We start from the raw sequence: 27,242 nt of genomic DNA, 5'->3' as shown, positions 1-27,242 counted from the left end.
CAAAATGAGCACTAATGACCCACATAGCAGGTGACAAACCCTCACAAAGGTTTGAAGACTGGTAATACATTTGTCATCTCTTAAACACAGGCAATGATCAATACCATTATTTTTCTCAATAAAAACTCATGTCATGTATATCCTGAAACGTTAAGATCTGTGACCTGGATGCTGTAGATGCACTCGTGGTTGTTATCGTAGTTCATTGGGTAGTTTGGAGAGAGCAGTATCCCTTCATTATTCATGACTGAAGAACCACACTCCGCTGAAGACAGAGGACAGAAAGGGGACAATTAAAAAATGCACAATATTGAGACATTGGTTTAATTCTTAAGAGGCTTATAATGATGTGGAGTGGTCATGTGAACAAGCTTTTGTTGTGCCGCAAATTGACCTGCATTTAAAGCTTTAATGATAAACAAAAGCTATGTTTTGCAGCTTACTAAAGAGGCTTGTGGCTTTTTAAAGCCGTTTGGTCCTACCAGATAAAAGTTTTTGCCCATTTTCTGTGCAGCTAGGGGGAACGCAGGCTGTGCTCAGAGTAATAATCAGTCAAATTCCTTTCTTCTTAATATAAATGAAAAAATATTTTAACTAAAGGCTGTAGGAATTTTTTAAAAATCCCCATATATCAGTTAATGCGAATGATAAGATTGCAAACTTCACCTGAAGTTGCCTATTCTTTGCACTTCTTACTCGTGCCCTCCATGTACAGTATCTATGTCCCTTTCCTCTCTTTTTCATTCCCTCTCCCTCTCTGTGTCTCCACTAGTGTAATGGTCGTATTACAGCTGCCATATCGTCAATAAATCACACCGCTATAGTTTCCATTTAGAAAATTACCTCTTCACCCTCTCTCTCTCTTTCCTCTTTAACTTCCTCCCTCTTGCGCTCTCTCTACTCTATGAATAGTGCCTCCTTTGCTCCCCTTTACTTCAATCAACTTTCCTTTTCCACTTCTCCTGAGTTTTCATTCTCTTCCATCTCTTGTTTCCTCTTTTTATTTTTTCCTCCCGCTTCTGATGGCATCCAGAAATAATAAAAAAGTAGAAAAAAAAAAAACAAGACAAAAGAACATTGGATTTCTCAAACTGCAAAGAAACATCTCTGGAAGCTCTCCAACTCTTTCATGGGGGGAAAAAAAATGCTGTAAAGAATTAAAAAGAGCCACTTGTTAAAACACAAACACAGACCACCAAAGTTATACTTCATGCCTGCACAGCATATCCCTCAGTTAATTAAAATAACAAAAGACCCACCCTAACTAAAAAGTTATTTTATAGCCAAAACATAAGAAAAACCTATTGTTGGTCCTCTAATCTTTCCTTCTTCCTCCGTTCTTCAACTGTGATGTGTACCATCATGCAGCAATGCAACACAATACGCAGAAACTAAATATAGCAAACTGCACTACACCCCAGAACAGCAGCACACAACATCACTCCCACCTTTCTGCATTATAAGTCTTGTCACGCCGATGAAAGAACGAAGGAACCAAAGCCGTGTATAATGGCGCTGAGAACATCATGCAAAGCTGAAAATTAGATTGTAGAGTAAAATCTACTCACATGTAGCCTAAAATTAAAAAGTCGTATAGTGTTGCTGCTTTTTACTAGAATTGGATTGGTCTGGCTTTCTTTGTAATTTCTCAAAAATATTATGTGTAAGATAACTAATTCTATGAGCAAGTGCAGAAATGCAGAGTCTCTTTCGCTATGTGCTTTTACTGCTGTCACTTGTAGATACTACTAACTGTACCCAAATCAAATCTTACTTTACACACTTCTCGCCTGAATTCCCTGAGGTTAACTGTACATGATAATGATTCCCACTGATAAACTTGTGCTTTAAATTAGACTTATCCTATCTATTTAAGAGCAGGCGGTAGTAATTCTCTGGAGTAAAGGTAGCAATTGAGAGGAAAGTGCCTTGATCAAAGACAATCTCCTGAGTATTCCTTATACACCCAGAATAGCTCAAAACCGACACAGACAGGCAAAAAGCATGATATTTCAGTATTTCTTCTTCTTTTTAATCAGTGTGATTGCTTTCATCTTCCATTATTAGCCCAAACAAATTAGATTTAAATGCATTTTCCTTGACAAAAAATGTGCATGTGTGGCATCCAAGATATGAACTGCTTGTTTTTATTCTATGTTTTTAAAACCTAGTGAGGAACTTATTATTTTGTCCTTTAAACCAATTGCTCATTTGTGCATTGATTAATTATTAAAAAAAATTATACAGCCTTGCATAGAAACACATTTTCCAGTCCACAGGTGAAGGACTTTTTATTCGAATAGGCATATTTTTAGTGCAATCTGTGCCACTCTGAGTATACATTTTAATAATAAAACCACCATCCTTGTTTTTTCATGCATTCAAACACTGGGCTTTTACTTCACATTGTAGTACATGCTACTTTTTGTTTGCTGTGTGTGTTACTGGCATAGTGCTACAGTTACACTGAGTTGGATTAGTGTTCAATATGGTGCATAAACCTACTGTAAATCTGATTGCATGTTTATCACATCGTAAAAGCCTTTCTCAGTCTGTGTTCTGACTTCGAAGATGTTTGTCTCAAATCTCTTGTCTCAAAGATTTTATATAGTGTGTATATCTTAATATTGTTTTCTGTCTAGCTTTATGACTTCAGTTTATTGAACAAGTATTAAAGTATCGGGGGGGAATTACAACTTTTTCCAGTATAAAAAAAAAAAATCTGTATTATTTCAGATAATGTCCTTGCCAGTAAATTTCAAAATTATAAAAGGTGATAAAGCAATGTGAACAGGACATAAATGTCAGCCTGCTAGGGACTCCTGAAGAAATATCTCATTTTCTGCTCATCCACTAATTGGAAATTGGCTGATACAAACGCTGTTCTCTGAAGTACCATTAAGTTTGGACTGACCGTTTAATATTTATTTTTTGGAACAGTTGAACATTAAGGATGTTTCTGTAGCTACAGCCAGAGGTCAATTATAATTTTCACTTCATAGGTGGAAGAACAACCTTTTCAAAAGACCTGAGCCTTGTGTTGGTTTATGGGTAAGGAAATAAATTATATTGATTATATCAAGGGAAGCTGAGTTACTTTTTAACTGTAATCACTATTTACTTCTTCATCTATCCATCCATCCATCTGTCCTGCCCGGACCTCATCCTTCCTGGGGGCACACTAAGATATTCCCAAGACAGCTAAGAGATACAGTCTCTCTATCACCTTCTAGATCTTCCCCAGGGCCTCCTTTCAGTGGGACATACCCCAAGCACCTCACTTAGGATGCCTCACCCATGGGTCGTCCAAGTCAGACACCCAAACCATCTCAATGAGGCTCTGCCCTGAGCTGCTTCTGACTGGGTAAGGCTCTTGTAGAAATGTTAATTTGGTTGCTGAATTATAGCTGACAATGGAAATCCTACTCTCGCTACAGCTATAGAAGACTGAATAGTTTGCAGGAATGAGCCAGACACTCCTGATTCTTGCTGCACTCCCCACAGGGCAGCATGAGGGACGTGGCTGTATCCTTAAGAATGTAAAGAGCTGACTGATGTTTCATGAACTCCAGAACCTGAGGCTTGACTAGCAGTCAGACTCATCTTTCCAGTACTCTATATTCCCTCTTGTGGGTAGAAAGGTCATATGGATCTTTCAGACTGGGTACAGCATAGCCCCAAGGGTTAAGACCAAAGCACCAAGCACTTCCCTTCAAGCCCTAGGCTTGGCTCCAGGGTTTGCACAAGTTACCCTGTTATGGGAAGGGTTACTTGGTCCCTTGCTCCCCTGATCTCACAGTGGGTGTTCTGCTAGTTATTTCTATTTGATTTCCATCGGTTTAAGAGTTTGAATTTATGTAATTATTGAGACATTTTATAAAACTATATAAAGACATGACTTGTTTTTGTTTTATTTTAAGCACCACTGGACTAAACTGTTCACTGCGACTTTTTTATTACTGGATCTTATGTATTAGATACATATATATGTGTTTGGTTTTTACTAGAGATGGCACGATACCACTTTTTTATGTCCGATACCGATATCATAAATTTGGATATCTGCCGATACCGATATGAATCCGATATAGTGTTTTTTAATCAACAAAACTGTTTTTTAAAATATCTTGCTGCATTTTGCAAGTCTGCAAGTTCATACTCAAGTTTAAAACAACAACTACACTAAAGCTATTCTGTTATACCTGTATACAAAAAAAATATTTCATAGTTCAGCAATACTGATCAATCTAATAAACTTAAACCTACACCATCCTCACTATTCTGGTATTTTAAAGAGTACTTAGCGTAAATATTAAGCAACCTAACTAATAGGGTTCCAACTCCCAGCAACAACAAAAATAAATAAATAAAAAATAGGGAACCACCCCTCACGCTCCACCTCATGATGCTTAATCGACGTAATCAACCTTAATTTGATGAAGTGTGAAAAAAATGCACAGAAATCAATTATTTTTCAAGAAATATTAAATAGATTCAACATCTTTCTTCAACAAAATTGCAGACTGCACAGATGGTACCTTCCCAAAGTAAAAAGTACTATAGCTTACTAGGGTATATATATTAGACTTAATAGTCACTATATACAGTAATTGACTTCTATTCATTTTACATCAAATTAAAACTTTGGGTGTCAGATAATTATTTATTAAAAGCTCGACATTTTAAATGAGAATAAGAAAGAAAAGTATGTCTTTGTGCCCCCTTTTCCCTGTTAATGCCCTATCGGCCCCCCTGGCTAAACTTTGCTAGATCCGCCCCTGCACAGTTACCAGCCGTCAGCTACGTAGAAAAAGATCCTGGTGTAGAAAGTAATATTAAATAAATTCTAACAACAGCTTATCAAGCTTAAACGTTCTGCTGTTGTTCAGCCGCTGGTTTCCTCTTTCTGGTGCAAAGTGGGCCAAAAACAAACCAGAGAGACGGATTCGCGACAGAAAAGCCGATCAGCTGATCGTTAAGCAGTTTCACGATTGAAGTAGCAGCCGGAGAGCGAGAGGCAGTCGCTTGTTAAGCTTAATGCAGGAATGCTTTACAAACATTCAGAGATGGACTTACACACTTGCTTTACTTCTCTCGGGATAACTTTGTCGGAGATGAAATGCCAGGTTGCTAGTGAAGCTCCAAATGCTATCCAGACCACCGACAGGTCCCCATGCCACAGCCGCTCTATCACGTGATGCATACTGCTCCGACGTGCTAACGTTCTGAGGTGAGTTACGGCGTGTTGCAAGTTTTGTGAGGTGCTTTCGTGATATTTAATGGATCGGATTACATTTTTTATTTTTCTCCGATATCCGATCCAGTCATTTAGGTCAGTATCGGACCGATACGTAATATCGGCTCGGTCCATCTCTAGTTTTTACTTTTATTTATTTATGATATTTGAAACAACTAGACACCCACAAACAAACAACTAGACACCCACGACACCTGACCAGTAACAATTAAACACGTACCGACACATCTAGGTAAAGGGGCGCTCCACATTCTTCGCCCGCCTCCCAGACAGATTAACTCTGGTGAACCCTCCAGGCGGTATCCCATATTACAGGAAAAAGACAAAGTGTCTCCAACACCAAAACTGTAGCCATTTCTCCTGCCAAAACGAGGCATGCCGGGGTCCTCACATGGCTCCAAAGTATATTCTGCAGAAAAAATAATAATTGAATGACACTGAACACATTACTATAAACTAACAGACAGCAGGTCAAAAGGTAAAATAACTTTTCTTTACTTCTGACTAAAAAGCCATAACCAGACACATATGTTACACATACTATCTGTAGGAGATATGACATAATTTCTGCAAGTAAATACATAAAATGTTAATGTTATTTATAGAATTCTGGAACAAGTGCATGATAATATTTGTGATTACGCAAGCAATATGAAAGAATTAGCTAAGCTAATAATGTAAATACTTACAATGAGGCCAAGATCTTGGGCTAATCTTAAATAACAATTTCGGATTAGCCAAAGGATGAATGCATGCATACATTCATGGGCATGAAGTCTCTCCCTCTCACTGGACAAGCCCTTTTAATTAATTCAGTAATTCTTGTGAAACTCTTGAATATGTAGTCTATTAAAATATAATCCTTGCATGACTGTAGGAATGAACAAGAAGGGCACGATTTCTCGATCTGAGTCGACTCCAGCACGCCCTGAGCTGAACTTGTTGAGTTTGTGTTTAGCAAGATAGAGACTCAAAGCTATTTTCAGTTGGCTAAGACTGATGATGTGATGTGTTTTTTAGGGTGTACTGCTGAAAGAAAGTGCGTGTTGAGAATTTTAACACTGCCAAGTCAAATCTCCCATGACACCTCCCATGTGTTGCACTCTGAGAGTCAGCTTATGCCATCTGGGTGGCAGTAAAATATCACTCAGTGTAGTCAGGCCACTGCTCCTTTATTACAGAGTCAGTGAGAGGGTACTGAAAGGACAGTTAGGCACAAGACCCAATCCTTTTTTTTAATCTACTTCTGGTTCTGCATGATATCATTGATGTAGGATGTTCCTAATATGATCATTATAGGTACTGTGGGCATAAAAGCCCCACCGAGCTGCTCTTCAAACCTTCTCTTTGCCACTGAGCAACAGCAAATCAGAAGACAGCATGATTGGAGGGTGGCATTAAAGAGAAAAGAGCTAAAACAGCATGTTTCTGACCTCTGATGAGGTTAGGGGCTCCTGTCTTCATCTTGTTCTTTCCCTTTCCTCACATACCATCATTTAATAGTGGATTGCTCTCAGATTAATATTGTGTAGCCATCTGCTTTTTTCTGTAGTAATTTATAAGATTACAGACGTAGTCCTCAATTTATGGAGTAAGATGTCAGTTTAGATAGTGAAAACTAAAAAACCCCATCAGAACAACAACAACAGAGTACAGCAAAACTGTTTTTTGTATTATTCATAATATTCTGTGTTTTGTAGCTCGGCACCTTTCGCACTCTTAAGTAATTTAGAGTTGAGCACACCAGTTCGTTGGTTGAGTTATTCACGTGTGGCCCAAGAAGACACATTTTTTAAAAAGTCAATAACAGCAGAAGACACAACTGAATGTTAAGATGTAAAAAGCTGGCATGAAAATAATTATCTGTTTATCTACTTGTGGGAAAACAAACAAAAAAGAAACTTTTTCAGCCCCCAAAGTATTCTGGAGGCCAATTTCTAAAACAGTTTTCAAAACCAAAGTTTATAAAATAAGTTGTTTAAGATTTTGGATACATATATTATTTTTGGCAATTTTCAGTCTGTTGTTGTAGATGATTATACATGGATAATGCTTCGTCACTGCAGATGTTACTTGACTGAGAGAATTATGTAGGCAGTGGGTGAACACGTCCAGGTCGGCCTTGCTTCTTTTTCTATGATTATGACTTGTAGAGATCTGCAAGGTTCAGTTTGAATCCCTTTTTGTTTCTTCTTCAGGAAATTTTTAGAGCTAAGTAAATCGACACTTTGGAGCAAAAGCATATCTGAACTAGCCACTAAATAGTAAGTTGGTTCAGTGGTTTTACAGCAAGGTTGTGAGATATGAAGCCAATGCAACAACGCAACTGCCATAAAACTGCATTTCCTTGAAGGTCACTTGACTCCAATGACTTCTATTGTAAAATGTTGAATTTTACACCAGACATAAATGCTAAATGCACAGTCTACTAACTGTGGTGTTGGTGTGAAGCGTTCCAAAATAATTAGCGTATAAATAACTAGGCTTTATGTGCGTTTTATCGTCGGTTTTTCTAAGATGTTTGTGCTCTTTGGTGAATCATTTTGTAGGATTTTATTTGTAGATTATTTAGCACTAATTAACTGGGTCTTCTCAGCTACTGCATGTAGTCATGGTAACCATGCCCATCTTTTATATGTAGTCTGTAGTTTAAAGAAGGCTCATTATTCTCAATATTAAACTTGTGGCCAGACAAAGCATGGTACAATGTTTGACATGGGCTGAAGAAGCACATGCAGTCTTTAAAATTAGGTAATGATCATATTCATTCATAACATATAAAATATCCAGCACTCACACTTCATCTTAAGCTTTAAACTAAAGACGTTTGTGCTTTTGTGGCTGTGAGTATGTCAGAAATTCGATCCTATGAACACTGAATATCCATTTTTATTATTTAGAAGCACTCTGTGATAAGTTGCCACATAAATGAACTTAATGGCATTTCTTTAGTGACTTTACAACCTGGCGTAAGGCTGCGACTTATAATTTACAACATTCATTTTAAGAGGCAGTAATTGTCTTTTCTGGTATAAATGTTGCTCTGCTCACTTCTCTTTAAAGAGAAGCCATAATTTCACAGTGGTGTCTGCATGAATTTCTAGGGTGAACCTGGCAAAAGTCCAGCTTGACTATTTTATTTTATTTTATTTTACTGGCACAATTCACACAGCAAGCTGTTACATGACTGTTTTGCATTTAGTTATGTTTCATAATCTCAAACATTTCAACATTTGCAACATTACAGCATTGTTCCAGTGAGCAAATTAAGACAAACAGAAACCCTTGAAGTGACTAAACTGAGGGTAAAACTGAATGTAGACTCGCTGGATTGAAATGAAAAACTCCAGTAAGGAAAGTTACCCGAGAAAGTTATGTTGAAGCCCTCATATGAAATGGAAAAGTCAGAGATGAATCGCAACTGGGCTTTGAAGTTGCCATAGAGACCAGCATTGATGTTGCTAGGCAACTCGTTGCCGGTCAGACGAGCCAGAGGTTGCAGGAAACTCCCATTCTCCGTAACCAAGAGGTAGTCATGTTGGTCCTCCAGGTGAAAAGAACTGAACTGAAACTGGACTCCTGTTAGAGACACAAGCACCGACGAGTCAGAAGACAGACAAAGTTTGCTTTATCCTCAGATGGTTCATGCACCTCGACTTATAATATGTATGAGTCATTATACTGGGACAGCAGCATATTCAAACTTTAATCACTGACGATTTATTTTTGAGATCATTATTTTATTTGACTTTATTTTGGCAACATTTTACTTTTGACATTGCTTTCACCAAATTGCCTCCAAATGGCGCCTGAATATTTTATAAGCCACAGAAAACAATGTATGTTTGTGGATGTAGCATAGCAGCAACTGAACCACTGAGCTTGCTGTACTGTCTCACACTGTCTGTCTCTATTAAGGAGTGTGGATCTCTGTGTATGTGTGTCTCTTGCCTTTCCCGTGGCTGACTTCAACGGTCCAGGTACAGTTGAGAGATGAAGGGTAGCTGTCTGGATAGCCGGGACTAAGGATGGTGCCCCAGGGACCTCTAACATCCCCACCACATAGAGCTGAATAGATTGAGAGAGACAGAGTGGGGGGAGAGAGGCAGAGGGAGGGAGATGAGCAGAGACAGGGGATGGAGGCAGAGAGAAGGTTAGCATCAGATTGTTGATAGCTAAAACAGATAATGTTTCCCTGTGGACCTTTAATACCACTTCTATAGTACGTACACACAAGCATACCCACACGCAAATGCTGCAAGAGGGGCAGAGGAAGACGGAGCAAAGGGGAGAGAGGGAGCATGAGAGAGAGACGGGGAGACATTTTCTCAGAAGTGGGTAGCAAGGTCTGCATGCAGTGTGAGCTCCAAACGTGTGTGCTTTCACACGTTGGGGAGTAGGAAAACACTGTTTCACTGTGTATTCCCTTACAACTTTCCTTTAAATGTTGAAGTCATATTTTTCAGATTTATTCCTCCCACTGTTGCACAGACATAAAATAATGACATAAATAATGTAAAATCTGCCATACACTGCACTGGAATGATAAATAATGCATCATTTGTTGTTTTTGTGGTATATTTTAATGTTCTTGAAACAAACCAACGCCTAACAATGATTAGCGACACAGATGACTGTTATTCCTTAAAAAGGTGAATAACACCAGTGACAAAAGCTATGTGGGTTTTTTTTTCCTGTTTACAGAAATGGTGAGTTGAACTGTATGCCATTTATGCAAATTTGGTGATCTCTTCAATTTGTAGATTGTCTGCCAGGTACGGTGACTGTGACCACAATGCTCTGCATAGTACAAAAAGTGGCATGCTCACCAGACTGTAGCAGGTCTTGCATAAATATGGGCGGATTCTTGGTAGCCTGGATTCAGACAGGCTTTCTATGGACCTCGACATGCTCACATGCAGGTCCACTTGTGTGTCTGTAGTTTTTATGCACTAAATGATAGTTATTTCTAGCAGAACAGCAAATGCACATCTGTTTTGTTCAGTAACAACCTCCAGCTTCAAGATCTATATGGCTAACTTGATATTGCTGCAGTGATTAACCACAACCTCACAATCATACTGTGTTTCATTGCCTTTTTGCAAAGACAAGTTCAGATGTTCAGACTAGTTTCGCTGAATATTACATACATCAATCATCTGATATAGTTAGAGCTACTACCTAAAAGGCAAGGTTTATTGTTATATAACTAGTGGCCATCTGAACAATAACTGTGTGGAGGAGAAATCTGAAATATATTTGCAAGATTTTGTCGCTTTGCAATTCAGTGTCAGGAAACTGAGACATAAGCCGAAGAAAAACAAGGCTGGAATAATTTTTTATGTTACGTTTCCACAACATTAATGCTGCGTAATAGGTACATTGATTGTGTGCAAGAACTGTAAAATGTCCTTTGTCTGAAATATTTTTTCGGTTGAGTTTTATTCCAAGTGATTCAAGTCAGTGGTATTCGATGCAGTGAAGCAGGACAAATGTTTCCTGGAGACTACTTAAAACATTCAGAATCTCACAGCATGGCCACACTATGACCCGTGCTTGTGCCGAGATGCAGAGTTCAGACCAGGTCCAGAAAAGATTGGAAATGGCCGTAGCTCACTCTATGCATACTAATGCACGCAGACAGTATGTTGCCAGGTGCTCAATTTTTTGTTGCTCCACTTGCTTCATCTTACACTGGCCTGGCCGAACAGTCATTTTCTTTCACAATGCAGCTATAAAATGCCGTAAAAAGGAGTAAAAGAAGCAGGCAGAGGGTCAATCCTGAAAGTTCTGCTGAAATTTCTGTGAACAGGACATTTTACCAGGAATTGTAGTGTGGAGCAGAAAACCACCAAATCTGACAACTACACCCCAGCTCAAATCTGTACAAACCCTTCCTTTGCTTCCTTTCTTGCTCACTCTTGCTGTAACTGCTACAACATATCAGGAATTGAAAATGTGCTCAAATCACAACAGGGGATCACTAACTTTACACTGAGCCACTGTGGTTTTAACACCAGCACCGAAAACAAGAGGAATGAGAAGTCAGGAGTGAGAATATTTCCAAACTAAACAAACACATAGATTCAAGCATACACTCGCACACATATAGAGCGCTATTAATTATTAACATTTTCTGCCACAAGTTGTTTATTTTGAAGGCTGGTCTGTGTGAGAAATTTGAAACACCGCATCAGATTTTTCTTTTTCCCCATTCACTTCATTCTTTCGCCCTCTGCCTTTTAGATCTGCCTTCAAATGCCTGGTCAAATACAGTATGTACTGCACTGCTGCAGAGGTCTGCAATGGTGAATACTTGCATCAAACAAATCTTTCAGCTAATAAGGTTAACATATATACAAGTAACCTCTGTGACCCCAAAGCCTACCCTTCAGAATTCTCAAAATGCTCAGTTTAAGAAAGTTTTTTCTTTTCCGCTTCTAATGTCGGTATGATATGATTATAAAAGTCATGTCAAAGGCACTGCTCTCACCATCAATGCATACAGACCTATTTTTCTTGTTTTCTTCAGCAGCCATTTAGAATCAGAATCAGAATCAGAATACTTTATTGATCCCTGGGGGAAATTATTTTTTGTTACAGTGCTCCATTTTAAACCAACATTAAGACAAGACAGACAATACGCTAACTAAGAATAGTACAATATATACACATATATACATACATACATACATAAGTCACTTATAAATAAATATTTGGAAAAGAAACATGTGTAGTTGTAGCGAAGAAAGCTGGCTCAAAGGGAAGGGCAGAGGGGCAGTAATGGCTTTTATCAGTAACGCAGGCTCAGAGACTTTACAAAGGTCTTGTGCGAAATAAATTATTTGAACTGTGAATCGTGTAAAACTACTCCAATGGACCCTAAGAATAAAAAACATGGACCTGGAAATGGGCATAATAGGTCCTATTCAAGTATAAATAGCACATATATGTTCCCTTCAAAAACTAAGCCATTGTGCTCGGCTGGCTGGGGTGATATTACTGTTATGTCTTCCATATTACATTATATACTTACTTGCCCTCATCTCTTCAAATGTAGAGTATGACGAACATTTGGTTTCTTGAAAAGCTTTCAAGGCTGAGTCGGCTGCCTTTGGTGATGTCTTGCTTGAATTTAATGTGCACTAGTTGTCAGTCATCACTCTATCCCATTTCTTACCAACCGCAGAAGCAAATAGTTCGTACACTTGTATGGGCACATATTGTGTAAACACCGTCTAACGGCTTTCAGTCTGCAAATTCCAGGCAGCCTGCTTGATGTTTGTATGCTCAAACTGCCTCCTAGGAGGAAACTGCTGCCAGTCCCAGGAACAGTGCAATTCAAATGTGGTTCACAAGTGAATGAGCCAATAAGCCGAACCAAGCGAGCCAACGCATAACCGATGCAGCAGTGTTGCATCTTTCTCTTCACCCACCCCTCCTGCTCCACCATCGGAATACGAGAAAGAGTGAGACAGTCACTGAGAAAGAGGGAGAGACAGAGACAGGTTTCCCTACTCTCCCTACCTAACCCCACCCCCAACCCCCACCAACCTCACCCCTCCCAATTCATTTGAGAGAGAAGAGAGAGGATGTGACAGCCAACACAGGCTCTCGTCAACCTTACCTCAAACATTCCTGTGTTCGTGGTTCAGGCAGGAGAGGAGGTGACAGGAGGCACATGGATAAAAGCGCCGCACACACACAAGCGCGCACACACACAAGCGCACACGCACGTACACAGTGCACATGCGTGCGCACACAGACACGAACACATGCACAGTACTTGCCCACAGATCTCTAATCTTCTCCTCAAATCATCTCCTATCAGCCACAGCAGCCTTCACTGCAAATTGTTCCTGCGTGTGTGTGTGTGTGTCTATGTGATCAACCAGTGGTGTGACTCAGCTCCCCAAACAGCGATGGTGGCTCAACTTCTCCCCTTTTACACACACCTCATCCACTTTGTGTCTTTTGTAATGGATAAGGCAGATAATCTGCTTTTGTCTGAAAAATGTTTTGGTCTATAGAAGTGATTATGACTTCGGTGGACTGTCTGATCATTCATGAGCAGTGGATACTTATACTGTAAAATATCCTTACCAGGACAGCAGCAAAGCTGACCTTGTGCTGCATTGTGAATGTGCTACCACAGAGCAGACTGCGCATATTGTCCAGTGTCTATATAACACTATGTCCAGCATTAAGACAAATGCTTCCCTTTTATTTAATGAACCTTATTATTGAATTAGATGTAAAATATAGTGCTGTTATAATAATAATGCACAATAAAACAAAGCAAATCATTTTATCCTGTGAGTGTATCTAGCAGGGAATAGCTGCCCATTCCTACATAAGATACTAATACCGTCAATGCCAAATAAAAGGAAACAATCTTCTTTTTCTGAGTGAGCAGAGAATCAGCTTTTGCTCTAATGGAGAAGAACATTTAACAAACTTGCATGAGGTGTAACATTTTCCACAGTACACTCTGTTCTGAATTAGAAGCTCTTTTGAAATATTTACCATCACATGTAGGTAAGGGGTGGCTCCACCAGTGGTTCTTCTCGCACACTAGCGGCTCCTCATGACTGAGTCTATAACCAGAGTCACAACCAAACGACACCGTGGAGCCGATGGAAAAATCCTGTCCGTACCGAATACCGTTGACAGGGATGCCGGGGTCCAGACACGAGTAGCTGTCCACTGTGACGCCTGACAAAAAGAGTCACTTTGTTTGATTCAAAAATCATTTGAACATTACATGTTACATTAGATAAACAAAAATACAAAAATATGCAGTGCAAGGTAGACTGTTTGTTGTTTGATTATCATCATGGTAGTCCTGGTGACAGCCACTGAGGTGAGAACCACAACAGAAGTGGTTTTGTTTACCTTCTCAAGTGTTTACATGCCATCTGCTGTCAAATTGAACATGCACTTCAGATAAAAATGAAGGTGGAGTTTGAAGATGCTGGCGGTCTACGCCATTAGTACTGAGTAAATGGAAGAAAAACAAGGGGGTGAATGGGTGGGTGGTTTGGGGTCTTCTTGCTTTTAACTCAGAGTTTAAAGTATATCTATCTTCTGTACAAACAATTAATGCTTTCATGTTTTGTTGAAAAATTCAGTTCAGGTGCCTGGGCACCTTACTTTGGAGATTTTCTGGTCACACCCAACTGGGAGGAGACGCTGGGGTAGACTCTGAACCCAGTGGAGAGACTGCACATATCTCATCTGGCCTGGGAACACTTTGGAGTCCTCCAGGAGGAACTGGGGAGCCTGTGGCTTGAATACCCTGCTCATGCCAGTGCCAGCAACACCCAAATTCAATTTCTTTGTGGTCTAATATCTCATATGCATTACAGCTGGTGTGAACCAAACAGAGGATGATGTCTAATTTTTAGTAGTGTGATATTGTGAGATCATGGAGACCTAGTGTGAATGTGGTCAGAAGCATACTTTTAAGAATTTGTCTAAAAATACACAATATACTGTAAAATATATTTAACAAAGTATCTTCATATGAATGGATCAGTTTTAAATGCACGTGTATTTTTCATTTTTTTTGTGTAAAATTTGCAGCTATAAATGCATATGCACATGTGCACATACTATATGTGCATAGATATATAGTGTATGCATCTAACTTACTTTCATAGAGTATTCTGAAGCCAGCATTTGACCGGCTGTTATCAGTGGTAAACAGCAGATAAAGAAAGTTGCTGCTGCTGAAAAGGAACTGGGGGACTTGGGTGCCATTGAAGGAGCCAACCAGAGGAGACAGGAGGTTTGGACCATCATGGATCTCCAAGAAGTCATAACCCAGTTCTGTCTGGAACCTGTGAAGATAAAATGTCAGGACATTATATTATAGCTGATTGTGATTTAAAAACACTGATGAGATAATGAAAAGTTCTTTAAAGGTTTCACATCATTTACAGGTTTTGGAGCCAATTTTTTCACCATAAATACACTTTACAATTCGTAAACAACAGTCTATGTCTCGGCTCTACCAGCAGTTCACAGCCCAGAGAAAACATCATTTGAACAAAAATATTGCCTGCCTTCCTAGTCAAAAGACAGCTTTGTCAAAAATTTACAGCCTAGAGAATTATGAGTCATGTGATATTGTAGGCGAATGTCCATAAACTTTAAATCTTGTAAATCTTCATTCTTGCTTGTTCAAAGCTCTTTCTAATATTCAGAATCAAAGAGTTACTGTATGCCACCCACCTGTCAAATGTGATTTTGATGGCACGTCCAGGTTCTGCTTCAATCACCCACTCACAGTTAAGGGAGTCTTTGTAATAACCAGGCCACCCAGGAGATAATATCACTCCACTTGGAGCCGAATAGTGGCCTCCACATGGGGCTGTGAGGGGAGAATAAAGAGGCAAGTGAGAGAAGAAGTACAGGACACCCAATGTGTCAAAGTACAAATTAATGTATAACAAAAGAAATTACAATACTGTGCAAAAGATTTGAGTCGCTGCTCACTTGCAGTAATACACTGAAACATGTAAATGATAGAAGTCCAGTGTATAAGGCAAAAACAGAGTGTGTACAATTCTAATAAAGTAGAAAGTCAATATTTGATCATCTTCATTCATCAGCACAACCTGAACTGACTTAGTCAAGCTTTATTGTAATTTCTTACAGTGGTCATTTAGAAGTAGACATTCAACCCCACACTGCTTGAATAATGTTGAGGTCCAGGCTCTGGGGAGACCAATACATGACTGATACTAAAATGCAGCCCTAAACCACGACAGAGCCTCCACTGTGGGTGTGACACTTTCATCTGACCTCCTCTGGATATATTGATGCGTCATTCAAGTCCTGTTTCAGGTCTTTATTGGATTTTATTTCATATTTCTTCAGGACATGACTTTAAATCATCTAATGTAGATCATTTTTAGTCACTTCAGTTTTTGTCCTCCACTTGTCCAGTTTCCTCAGTTTTTTTAAGGGCAGACTGTACACCATGCTATGCCAAGTTTTTAGCTAATAGTGCTTTTTGAATCATCTCGCTGATGTCAAAATGCTATTTTGTGCTGGTCAGTTGTGTTGTCTTTTGTTGGGTTTTTTTGGGGTTTTTTTAAGATTCAATTAATAAATGATGGGTGAGTGTTGCACAGTACTGTATATTTAGTCAAGTTTAGCAAATCAGGCCCACCTGCTACTAATAAGTAGGTATTTTTATATTTATATTTACATTTTTATCGTTTTTCTTTTTTACATTGGAGTTGTGCAAAAGCATAACTTCAATTTTACTATTTATTTTGAAGACAGTGGACTTCTGTGGACTTCATAATCTTGGGTCAAAAGGAAACACGATTTCCACACTTCTTTTTTCTTTGAGCTGCAAAAAAGTTCTATTATGTTCACCAGCTGGACACTAACACTGTTGGCTTTTGGCTGACAGCAAGCCGAAAAATGAAAAATCTGCTAAAATATTTATTGAAAATGAGGGAAAGAGAAGAGAACAGTTTTATGCATATAAGTTAACTTGTCAGTGCGATTAACATTTTCCACACTAGACACGGGTATTTGATGCTTTGGCCAAATAGCATATACATAGCATACTGTAGGTTTAATTACCATTTAAATACTCCAAAAACATGCAACAGATTCAGATTCTTGCCCTTGACAGAGATTCTGATGAAGCAACCCACAGCTTTGAATATTTAATAAAAATAAAGATAAATTGTGTGCTCAGAAATATGTCTACAGTACATGATGCAAGGCTAACATAAATTATTCATATTATGTAACTATACACGAACACTTAAAAGGAACATGAACAATCACTCAACAGTTATTACAATGTAGTATTAGCCTAGAGCCATTCTGCTGCACTCTTTTTTTCCAAGTTTATTTAAACTTTAACTAAGTGTCTCAAGTCAATTTGTTCTAGTCTGTACCTCCTGAATACAAGTAAGTGGATTTTCTATCCAAGTGGTTATAGACACACATTAGATACAATGGATCTTGGGACTTTAAATGACCTGGAGCATAATTAACACAACCCTTCTTTGTACTATCAAAGGCTCTGTCACCAATAGCTGTGTTGAAAATATCTTGAGCTAATTATATTTACCACTGGAGCAATCTCAAAAGCACTTGTGCTCTAGCGAACATCTCTTCATTCCGTTTGAGAATCACAGGTCAACTTCGCATTTTACTTTTCTGTACTCAACAACTTTTACAGAAGCTGTTGATTACACTCTGAACTTATGCGACTTTACTTTAAGGTAATAATATAATCGAATAATATAAATAACTTCAGGCAAAGTTCTGCGCCGCGACTTTAATTGACATTTAAAGAAGTCACAGTTCTGTTTAACACATTCACATAGTGTCCAGTGTCTTTACTTTCACTTTTAGCTGCCGGTCATGTCTGCTGCACTCCTTCCACACAGAGAGAATTTTAAATTGCCAAGTACTTCTACAGACAGAATGTTGGTAAGCTATTAGCTATTTGTGTGGCAGCAGTTTATTAACAGTTATTTCCCTGGGTGTTTAGGTTAACTGGCCACCTCCATATTTTTCCTTCTGTTGAACTGACAGGATATAATTTCTGCCTCCACAGAGTTTTTACAGCATTAATGATGAGATCTTGGATAGCATATTGTTCCCTAGTTAATAGTTTAAGCAGCAATCCAGCCAATATTTACCTTCACATTTAGGAATAGGCCCACTCCACATGACTTTTCCTCTTTCTAACTGACAGGAGATGGTCTCAGTTCCTTGGGTTTTGATAAAACCGTCCTCACAAACCACAGAGATGGAGCTGCCAAGCTGGAAGCTATCTCCAAAGCGGCGAGCGTTGATGGGAATGCCAGGGTCTGGGCACTCATTATGGCCAAATGCTGTGGTAAAAAAGTTACAAGGAGACACAGATATGATGAGGGAGATATTGGAGACTAGCGCTTCACATAGAGAGACAGACACACACACGAGAAATGTTATTAAAGAATATGAGACCTATACTTTACAGCCATTCACAGGCTATTTTGCTCATCATTTTGATGAAATATTTCAGAAGTGATGATGCAGATCTATATGCTGCTACTTGAAGTCTTCTGCTGTTCGGTCCTTGCCAGCATAATATCTAAAATTTCTTTTGTCTGTTTTATGCTCCCGTCATGTTGTTTGCACATATGATCATTGCTCATAATACAGTATGTTTGCTTGATGCTTTATATGCATCTGCTCCTGATAAAAGGCAAAGTCCAGCCTATGAATGCTCATGTTTTGCCAGTTGAAGCAGCTTGGTGTTTTTAGTTGATAAAGAATTAAAGATGCAGTCATAGAAAAAAAAATAAAGTCATATACACAAAATGATGTGAGATGATATCGCAAATAGAGTGTGAGAAAACTCGTGGACAGAACACTTTGGCAGATATGTTTGCCGTCAAACCCAGCCTGATGCAAAGATCAATATCAATTTCCATTTCTGTTGCCCGGGATCCAGACGTGTTTTGCCTAAATTAGCTCAAAGACTGCAAGCGGGGGCAAGATCTTTTTTGGTGTACATGCTGTATCCTGATGTCTTATAAGCTAGTCAACAACGCATCACATAGATTTTGATCAGCTCCAAAGATTTGCACAGATGACAACAATGTAAGGGAGACGGAGCTTCTAACTGCGGGTAAAATTCTAATGTCTATTCTAATGCAGGTTAAAGAGTCACGATATGATGTTTAAAAAAAGACCATTTATGAATTTTTGGAGGATTAATTTTTTTTCACTTTTGACGGAAATAGGCTGACTGTTTCCTCTTGTTTCAAGTCTAAATACATCCTGGACCTCTCTATGTACTGGACGCACAGAGATGAAAATGGTATCCATCTTGTCATCTGAGTCTACGTTTGACAACAAACAAGCAAAAAATTGCCCAAAAATGTTCCTTTAAAGCTTCTCTTGCCTTTGCAAGTACTTTGTTCTGCAACCTACACCTCTATTCTTAGCTGCTATAATAATCACAGGACCTCTCTTCTATAACCCGTTGTCTTCAGCGCTACTGAAACTTCTAGTTGGGAGTGAATTAAAAGAGCTTTATCTAAATCAAACTGAAATATTTACTACATGGTTTTCAACATCTTGGTTAGAAGTTATGCCAAGATTTACATGGAGCTCTTTGCAGATGTCTTGAGCCACCCCTCATTTACGTTGCTAGGAAAATAGGGAATATGTATAGCGATTTACTGTAAAGTGCAAACATACATCCAAATGAAGCATATAAAGCAAAACCACACTTGTTTGTACAATCCTAATGGGCCTGGAAGTCAAAATTTGGTATGGTCACCAACACAAGTAAGCAAACTAGTTTTCTAGGCTTCTTGAAGGACATTTAAGGCTCTTCTTTGGATGTTGGCTGCTTTTTGTTCTGTTCTCTGTCAAGATGATGCCACAATGCTTCAACAATTTTTAGGTCAGGTCTCTGGGGAGGCTGATCCATGACTGATAGAGTTCCACTGTCTCTTTTTTCCAGGTATTATTTTACTGCATTGGGATTGTATTTGGGACCACTGTCATGGTGAAAAATGAAGCTGTTACAGGTGTTCAGATCATTTCCAGATGGTACTGAATAGTGATGGTGCTTTTCTGCATTCATAATACCAATAATTTTGATAAGATCCCCAACATCACTGGATGAAATGAAGCCCCAAACCATGAGGTTTGCGTTACGTCGGTTCATCATTTGAGTTAGTGCTTTTTTATGCTTGAATTATTTATCGGTCAGTCTCGAGTAACTTTCCTCTGATAATGGCCAAGTACAAGGATAGGAGTGAAAATGAATGAAAGAAACACAGCCTATTGTCCAAAGGAAAACCTTGAAAGACCTTCAGAAAGCCTGGAGAACTAATGCTCAAGATCACTTTAAAGATCACTTTACAAGAAAGTCTGACTCCTTGGAAGCAAAATATAATGAAATGAGTGATGGCCCAAGAGTTCTGCAGAGTACTGTGTAAAGTGTAATCATATATATATATATATATATATATAGCACTATATTGCTTCAAAATTAACAGTGCCTTTATTTCTGTGTTTCTGGGGTTTGACCTTTGCAAATGAAAAAAAATATGACTATAAATTAAATTTCAGATTTCAAGCTTAACTTGGATTTCGTTCATGTGAAGCATTTTATGATAATTCTATTTTTAGCAGAGAAAACAAAGTTGCTCATTTGCCTAGATTTAGGCCAAAGAAAGAGGATGGAATACATACTACTGTATGTGATATTAAATCCTCTTCCTGACATAGAGTGATCAGCCTGAAACTCCAGCCTCAGTGTGTTGGTATTAGACGTCAGATGGGAGGGACTCTCAGCTCCAGAGAACCTCCCAATGACCGTGGCATCATTTGTCTCGCCATCTTTCACTGTTAGGGAATCATAAGGTGCCTCAAGGTCAAAGTCATTAAATGCCAAGTGTATTCTGGAGCCCGGATCTGATTGGATGAGCCAAACACAGTTCATGTTGTTCCCATAGCCTTCTGGGTAATCCGGTGAGAGGACGGTTCCTGAGGGAGCAGTGAAGTTGGACATGCAGGGGACTGTGGGAGGAAGAGAAGTACAAAATCACAGACAGTAACAGACAGAGAGACAGACAATTTTCAGAAAGCATATGAGGGAGGGGAAAGGCATACAGGGAGAGAAATTTTCTGTTAAATATTCATCTCCACAGCGTCATCGGTCATCATGCGCCCCAGGCCATAATAAACTCTGTACTGTCGCCTCAGTGACAGGTCACAATGAAATTTATCAACATCACAGCAGTGCACATGCCACATTTTTTTAGTTCAATCCAATGCTGTCATATACCTGAAAATCAATTACAAATAATTCTAACACTTACATATGCATATAGGGATATTTGCAGACCACTGATTGTTGTCTTGGCAGGAGATCGTTTTTTCTCCAATCAGCTCAAACCCAAACTGGCATTCAAATCTCAGGATTCCTCCATTTGAAAAGTTGTCACCTTCTCTTATTCCATAGAGAGGAGTTCCAGGGTCTCCACAACTCTCTTTGTCTATTTCTGGAATGACACAGATTCAAAAGAAGACATGAACAGCAGCATGGTCCCCAAAGACAGCTATAAACAGTCCATGTTGACAGGAATCCTAACCTAAACCGTTACGATCATATGCTATACACTTCAGTCACTGTGAAAAAACAACCCATAAAAAGATAACATGAAAAATGGCAAAAAAAAATCCAGCTGCCAAGTAGATGAAACATAAAGTAATTTGATCATTCAGCATGAAAAGAAGAAAAAGAGTAGCACATACCAAAGGAAAACTGAAGAAAGAGCTGGGACTGACATAAAGTGCTCACTACATACAGCCCAGCAATAGAAAACAACTTTACTGAGACAATTTGTGAGTACTGCAGTCACAGAGGTTGCCAAACTTGGTCAAAGTGTTGGGAAAATTTAGTGAAACTAGCTACTTGTTTACAATCATTACTTGATTCTTATTTGCATTATTTACATATCACTTTTGTAATACTTCTATCATCATTTGTTTTTTTTACAAGATCTTGCCTGTAACCCATGACTGTACAATCTGACAGCAGTAGAGCAGCGGTCCCCAACCTCTGGGCCACGGACCAGTACTGATCTGTGAGTCGTTTGGTACTGGGCTGTGAGAGGTGAGGCTTGGGCGTGAAATTTATGGTTTTCGGGGGTTTTATTGTTATTTTTAAATCGTTTTTATTGTTAACTCAGTTTCCCTGGGTTTTTTCCAATGTGCTATGAATAAATCATCTTTTTTGGCATTGGTTTTATTTTGTTGTATTTATCCGCGACACCTTAAAGGCCGGTCCGTGAAAATATTGTCGGACATAAACCGGTCCGTGGCACAAAAAAGGTTAGGGACCGCTGCAGTAGAGGACACCTTGGGTCACGTGGACGGTACTTTTGAAGTAGTTTTTGGTGTTATGAAGAAACTCAAGGGTGACAAGACACTGTAAACTTTAGACCTTATATCTGCAACTCAGCTTTACACCTGTTACTTCAGTTTTGTCACTTAAGCTAAATTATAAATTAACTGTTTTTGACAGTCAGCACACCGAGTGTTTCTTCCCAGAGTCTGGCCTTAACAACATTTGTGCAACCATGCAGTGCTATCAGTCTCAAATCCTCCGTGGTTATCTTACTGTGTTGTGCAACACTATGTCATGCTACAAGAGCTCATCATCCATTTTGAACAGAAACACACTGCCAACTGAATCTAGTCTTACTCGAAGGTGATTGGCTCTTGTTTCGCTGAGTCAGGCGAATTTCTGAAATGCGTCTGCTTCTCAGTTCATGTAGCCTGGAGCAGATTTTGTATCCCTCTCTTTCTGTTTCCTCCTTCCCCTGAGTTTGCAAGTATTCATGACACATCTTTTTTTTAACATTGACTCTGACCATAAGGTTGGACAGATCCTTCTTCTGATTCTACATAACGGCTCCACTGTGTCACCATAACTCTTTATAATATGTTGTATACGGGATATCAGGAAACATACTTTCTATTTTCCCAGCCTTCCTCTCCTTTAATCCCCTGCTCTGCTTTCCTGTTTTCAGCATTATTTACAGGAGTGGCCCATGGCACGAAGCAAAGGTGTGTGTCTTTTTGAGTGTGTGCGCATTTCTGTGTGTTTCACTGTTGCTGCGAATGTGTGTCTCGGTGTGCGTGCTTGTGATGTATTGCATTAATTTCCATCATGACATCGTCTTTATGAGACCCACAGACTCAACCAATCACAGCCTGCCTAACACACTTGCTTGCACGTGAACACACACACACACACACACACACACACACACACACACACACACGCAAAGACACCTAGCGAAGGAATTGAGAACAAATTACTTTGGAGAGAAAGCGGCACGCTGTCGGAACATTCCTGTATTGCTACTGCTTTTCTTCCTCACATGCACGCACACACACACACACACACACACACACACACACACACACACACGCACACAGTACAGTACATGCATGCAACACACAGAGACTTAAACAAACCCAATCCCCCATATGCAGTCAGTGTCTTCCTTTGCATCATACACACCGATACACACACACACACACAATCATATTGTGCTTGTAACAACAAGGCTGACAGATTCACAAAGGGGATTAGACTTCTCAGATAGTATCTAAGAGTGTGAGTGAATATGTAACTTCTACATTATGTCTGGATTGCACATTTAGCTAAATTCCAATTCACACCATATTGTCCACAAAAATACATACCCTGATGAGGTACAACAATAAAACCAGTGGCAAAAAAGAGTGAATAACACAGATCAAACCTTTCGTCCAGGCATTTACTGTAGGTTGATGTTAACTGTACAAGTAACTCCCATCTAAACACATGCCTGCAGCCAGCAAAACACCATAAAAAAGATCCATAGGTGTTACTCAGGTTCTGTAAGAACACGAGTCCCATCCCTAGAGGTCCTGTATCCATGACCTTGTGGGTCAGAGTCATTTTGGTGTGACAAGTATGACCTACACAGTATTAAGCAGGTGGTTTCCATCTTCTTTGGTAAATACAGGCACGTACAGACACACAGGCACACATAAAAGGGTAGTGTGCAAAATACACTACCTATTCCATATCTGAAAGAATAAGCTAATAGATTTTGGAAGGGATAATGAGACTGAGGGAAAAACTTTATTGGCTGTTTCTCTTTTGTGACAACTGTAAAATGTGCTTTAAGGCTTTGTTGCTAATGGTGAATGAATGCGTAATGTATCATATGCATAATCTAATCTCTGCAAACTGTTTCTTTCAACTGGAGGCTGCCGCTGTTCTGCTATAACAGAGGTCATAAAATAAGAGCATTAAACCCATTAAACCACAACAAATAATAATCCAAGGCAGCTTTTATAGCAACGGAAAAGAGAGGTATTGAATGGAAAGTCTATTAGTACTCTCAAACAGGTTTGCAATGTGAAGAAGAAATGAGAAATTCAGCCCGTCTAATTAGCGTGTACTTGTCTGATTCTGTGACCTAAAGGGAGTGGCTCAAATTGACTTGTTCACACTGTAGACATCAGCGAGGATGCTCTGTTGAATAAAAATGATCTCATTTATTACACTCACAATACTGACATTCTTTTCCGCCTCTCTCAGGTTCCAAACCAGGCCACCGAGGAGCTTTTGAGGATTGATTTGATGGGAGATGTGTATAAGAAAGACATCAATTTTCTGTTCTCATTAAAACACACAATCTATGTCAGCGCTTCTTACACAACGTGCACAAAATGTTTCCTATTCAATTGTGTAACTTTCAAATACCAGTAAATCTCACTAAATTGGACTTCAGGATGACAAATAACAACTGGGGTGCATTCTTTGATCTTAACACATTATGGTGCAGAAATGTATCACTTCAGCCCGCTGTAAAAACGCCTCGGCAACCCACCCACATCCTGCCTCATGACCTTGTAATGATCATCAGTGAGCTTCAGAAAGACTCCTGCAATCATCTATGTAGAAAAAAAAAATACAGACCACTGAACGAGACATGTTGCACATATTGCAGAGGCATTTTTGTCAATAATGCTTTAGAGATGTTTGGTTACTTCTCTCCATCTGGAAACATCATCCCACAAAGTCTAAAAGAACAAATCTGAACAGCAAAATAATAAATAATAATAATAAATGAATAAATAATAATAAAATAAAAGTGAACGCGCAACAGCCGTCAAGTACACAGTATCAAATCAAACCAGAAGTGCAAACCAAGGCTGCCGAGTCTATAAAGCACCGTTTTCTAAATCTCGCTTCTGTTTAAAGTAAAAGCAAAGAGCTTAATGAGCTCTAAAAACCATCTGGAGCTCCTCCTCAATCAGTTACTTCATGACCAGCGAGGGCCAAAATTACATCTTGTAAGTAAACATTGCGAAATCAGTCTGTGTCTGTTTATTCTAACTTAGCATTTAGAGAATCCTGTGGACAGGGAAACTGACATCTGAAACCACCATCGAGCAAAACAACTCTTCGCTCATTGTGCCTGCTCAGTTACCCAATGCCATGCCTAATTTGAAATATATATAATTTATTAAGTCTTAATGTGAGAAACAATTAAATGCCTTGTAAATTTGGATGGAATGATCAGCATATGTAGCATTTCAATGCCACTGCCTGGACTGAAGATTACATGAGTCAATAATTCATGAATAGAAAATGAAATACGCTTTACAGAGTCGTGATTAGGTAAGCCCTGCCCTTCACGAGTTACCTCGGGAATGCATACGCTTACAAAAAAAGAAAAAAGTAAAAAATGCATCTAGCTTTGACTCACTACTCCAATACTCAGCTTACTGACTGTAAAATTGAACCACGTTTCTGGTTATGTTGCAAATAAATATTTCATGAATTTGTATTTTATGGTCCCTCTGCCGCTCTAATGAATGCTGTTTCATCCGGTATGATCAAGAGGGTCCTTCTCAATACCTGAACTATGTACAGTGGAATTGAAATACAACAGGCTCTGCAAGATCCAGTGTAGCTTTTGTTATTCTTGGAAATACTGTGTCCACCAGTAAACAATATCCATAAGATAATTCGGTTTATCTGTCAGGCATCGTTGCAAAGTACCTCCCTCTTTCTCACTCTCCATTTAGAATAACTGTGCAATCTGATTAGTCCATAAACAGTTCTCATGCATCTATCCAGGTTGCACAGAAAAAAAAAAACCCAGACTGCTTCAAGCTGAAGAGAAAAAGATGAAGAGGACTTGGCAAAGCATGGCAGGGTTAACACAGGAAATGTATTCTAGATAGAGGTAAAGAGTAGTGTATTAGACAAACCTGCTGTCACACTTAAAAATGCATGGAAGCACAAAGACAGACAGAGATGAATTCATCACTGACAGCCATACATTGCTGTCTCTCTGTCTCTCTCAGCACACACATACATTAAGGATCCGACGAATCAAGGGTCATTGTGCCATAAAAATCCACCTTGACATCCTTCCCTCCAATAAAGCACATCACATATTAAAAACCATAAAGAGCAGATGAAAAAGCTAAAATAAAAACCTCAAAAGTAACGGCTGACATTATGGCTCAGTGATGAGATTGTGTTTAAGGCAGAATAGAGCAGAAAAACAGCAGCCTGTACACTCAAAGTCAAGTATGGGAATATCAGCGTTGATGTTTTTAGTCTTTCCTGTGCAGTATTAGCAGATAAGCTAATAGCGCACTGCGATAAACCTGGCAACACCTAACTACAGTAGAGAAAAAAAACAAAACATTTGTCATGACTAACACCATTTCACCCTTTTTTTCAGCTGGCCACGAAGCAGGCACTTGATGTTTATGCTGCACTTCTCAAGTCTGCTAGATCGGTATTATATAACACAGGATGATGGGATAATGCGAGAATGATGCATTTAAAAAAGCTGGAGCTGGGGGGGGATGACTCATCGCTGGAAACTAATTCTCAAAATCACCATTCAGATGTGTTTGTATGAAAAATGATTCAAATATTTGCACTTTTTGTTCTTTTAAGGTCACCATACATTTAAAAAAATCCATACACACAGATTTCTGTACTGTGTTTATGGACACAAAACTGGTAATACAGATTACTTGCTCAAAATTAATACACAGTCCAAATCAGAGTTTTCCTGGCTCAGAATTCATTGTTAGAAGTGAATACTGGTGATTACAAAGGCATAACACACCTGGTAATCAATTTAATAGTCACATTCCTTATCAAAACACTCAATTAGTGAGTTGAAGGCAAGCAAGAGCCAATACCTTTTTTCAAATGGTAAGAATCAGCGAGTACTCCAAAGCGGACCAGAGGGTATCCTCTGTGTGGAGTGTTGACTGCTGCATCAATCCAATTGGCATCTGGTGGGTTTAAATTATAGAAAGCAATGCTGGTACTCTCAAATCTCATTCAGTACTTAAAAGCTCAAAACTAAGATGAAGTGGTGGTGACGCTTGAATGGTG

General features: G+C 39.0%; 1 protein-coding gene across 1 annotated transcript in view; it reads right to left on the bottom strand.

Annotated features, from left to right (window-relative positions):
- The window catches only part of csmd3b (CUB and Sushi multiple domains 3b), a 324,793-nt gene that overhangs the window by 91,056 nt on the left and 206,495 nt on the right, over positions 1 to 27,242 (bottom strand). Inside the window, exons 12-21 of the mRNA XM_085446982.1 lie at positions 21,124 to 21,306; positions 20,495 to 20,821; positions 17,938 to 18,132; positions 15,494 to 15,632; positions 14,912 to 15,099; positions 13,784 to 13,972; positions 9,209 to 9,325; positions 8,621 to 8,836; positions 5,478 to 5,666; positions 165 to 265 (exon numbers count right to left, since the gene is read on the bottom strand). Of these exons, the coding sequence (XP_085303108.1) occupies positions 165 to 265; positions 5,478 to 5,666; positions 8,621 to 8,836; positions 9,209 to 9,325; positions 13,784 to 13,972; positions 14,912 to 15,099; positions 15,494 to 15,632; positions 17,938 to 18,132; positions 20,495 to 20,821; positions 21,124 to 21,306 (1,844 nt within the window). The remainder of the gene's footprint in view (positions 1 to 164; positions 266 to 5,477; positions 5,667 to 8,620; positions 8,837 to 9,208; positions 9,326 to 13,783; positions 13,973 to 14,911; positions 15,100 to 15,493; positions 15,633 to 17,937; positions 18,133 to 20,494; positions 20,822 to 21,123; positions 21,307 to 27,242) is intronic.

Source organism: Copadichromis virginalis, linkage group LG22 (genome assembly GCF_057382275.1).
Source record: "Copadichromis virginalis isolate Kocher_CV1m ecotype Utaka linkage group LG22, C_Virginalis_male_GT1.1, whole genome shotgun sequence".
Lineage (NCBI taxonomy): Eukaryota > Metazoa > Chordata > Actinopteri > Cichliformes > Cichlidae > Copadichromis > Copadichromis virginalis.
The sequence above is the reverse complement of the archived record's forward strand: the minus strand, read 5'-3'. Positions and strand labels throughout refer to the sequence as shown.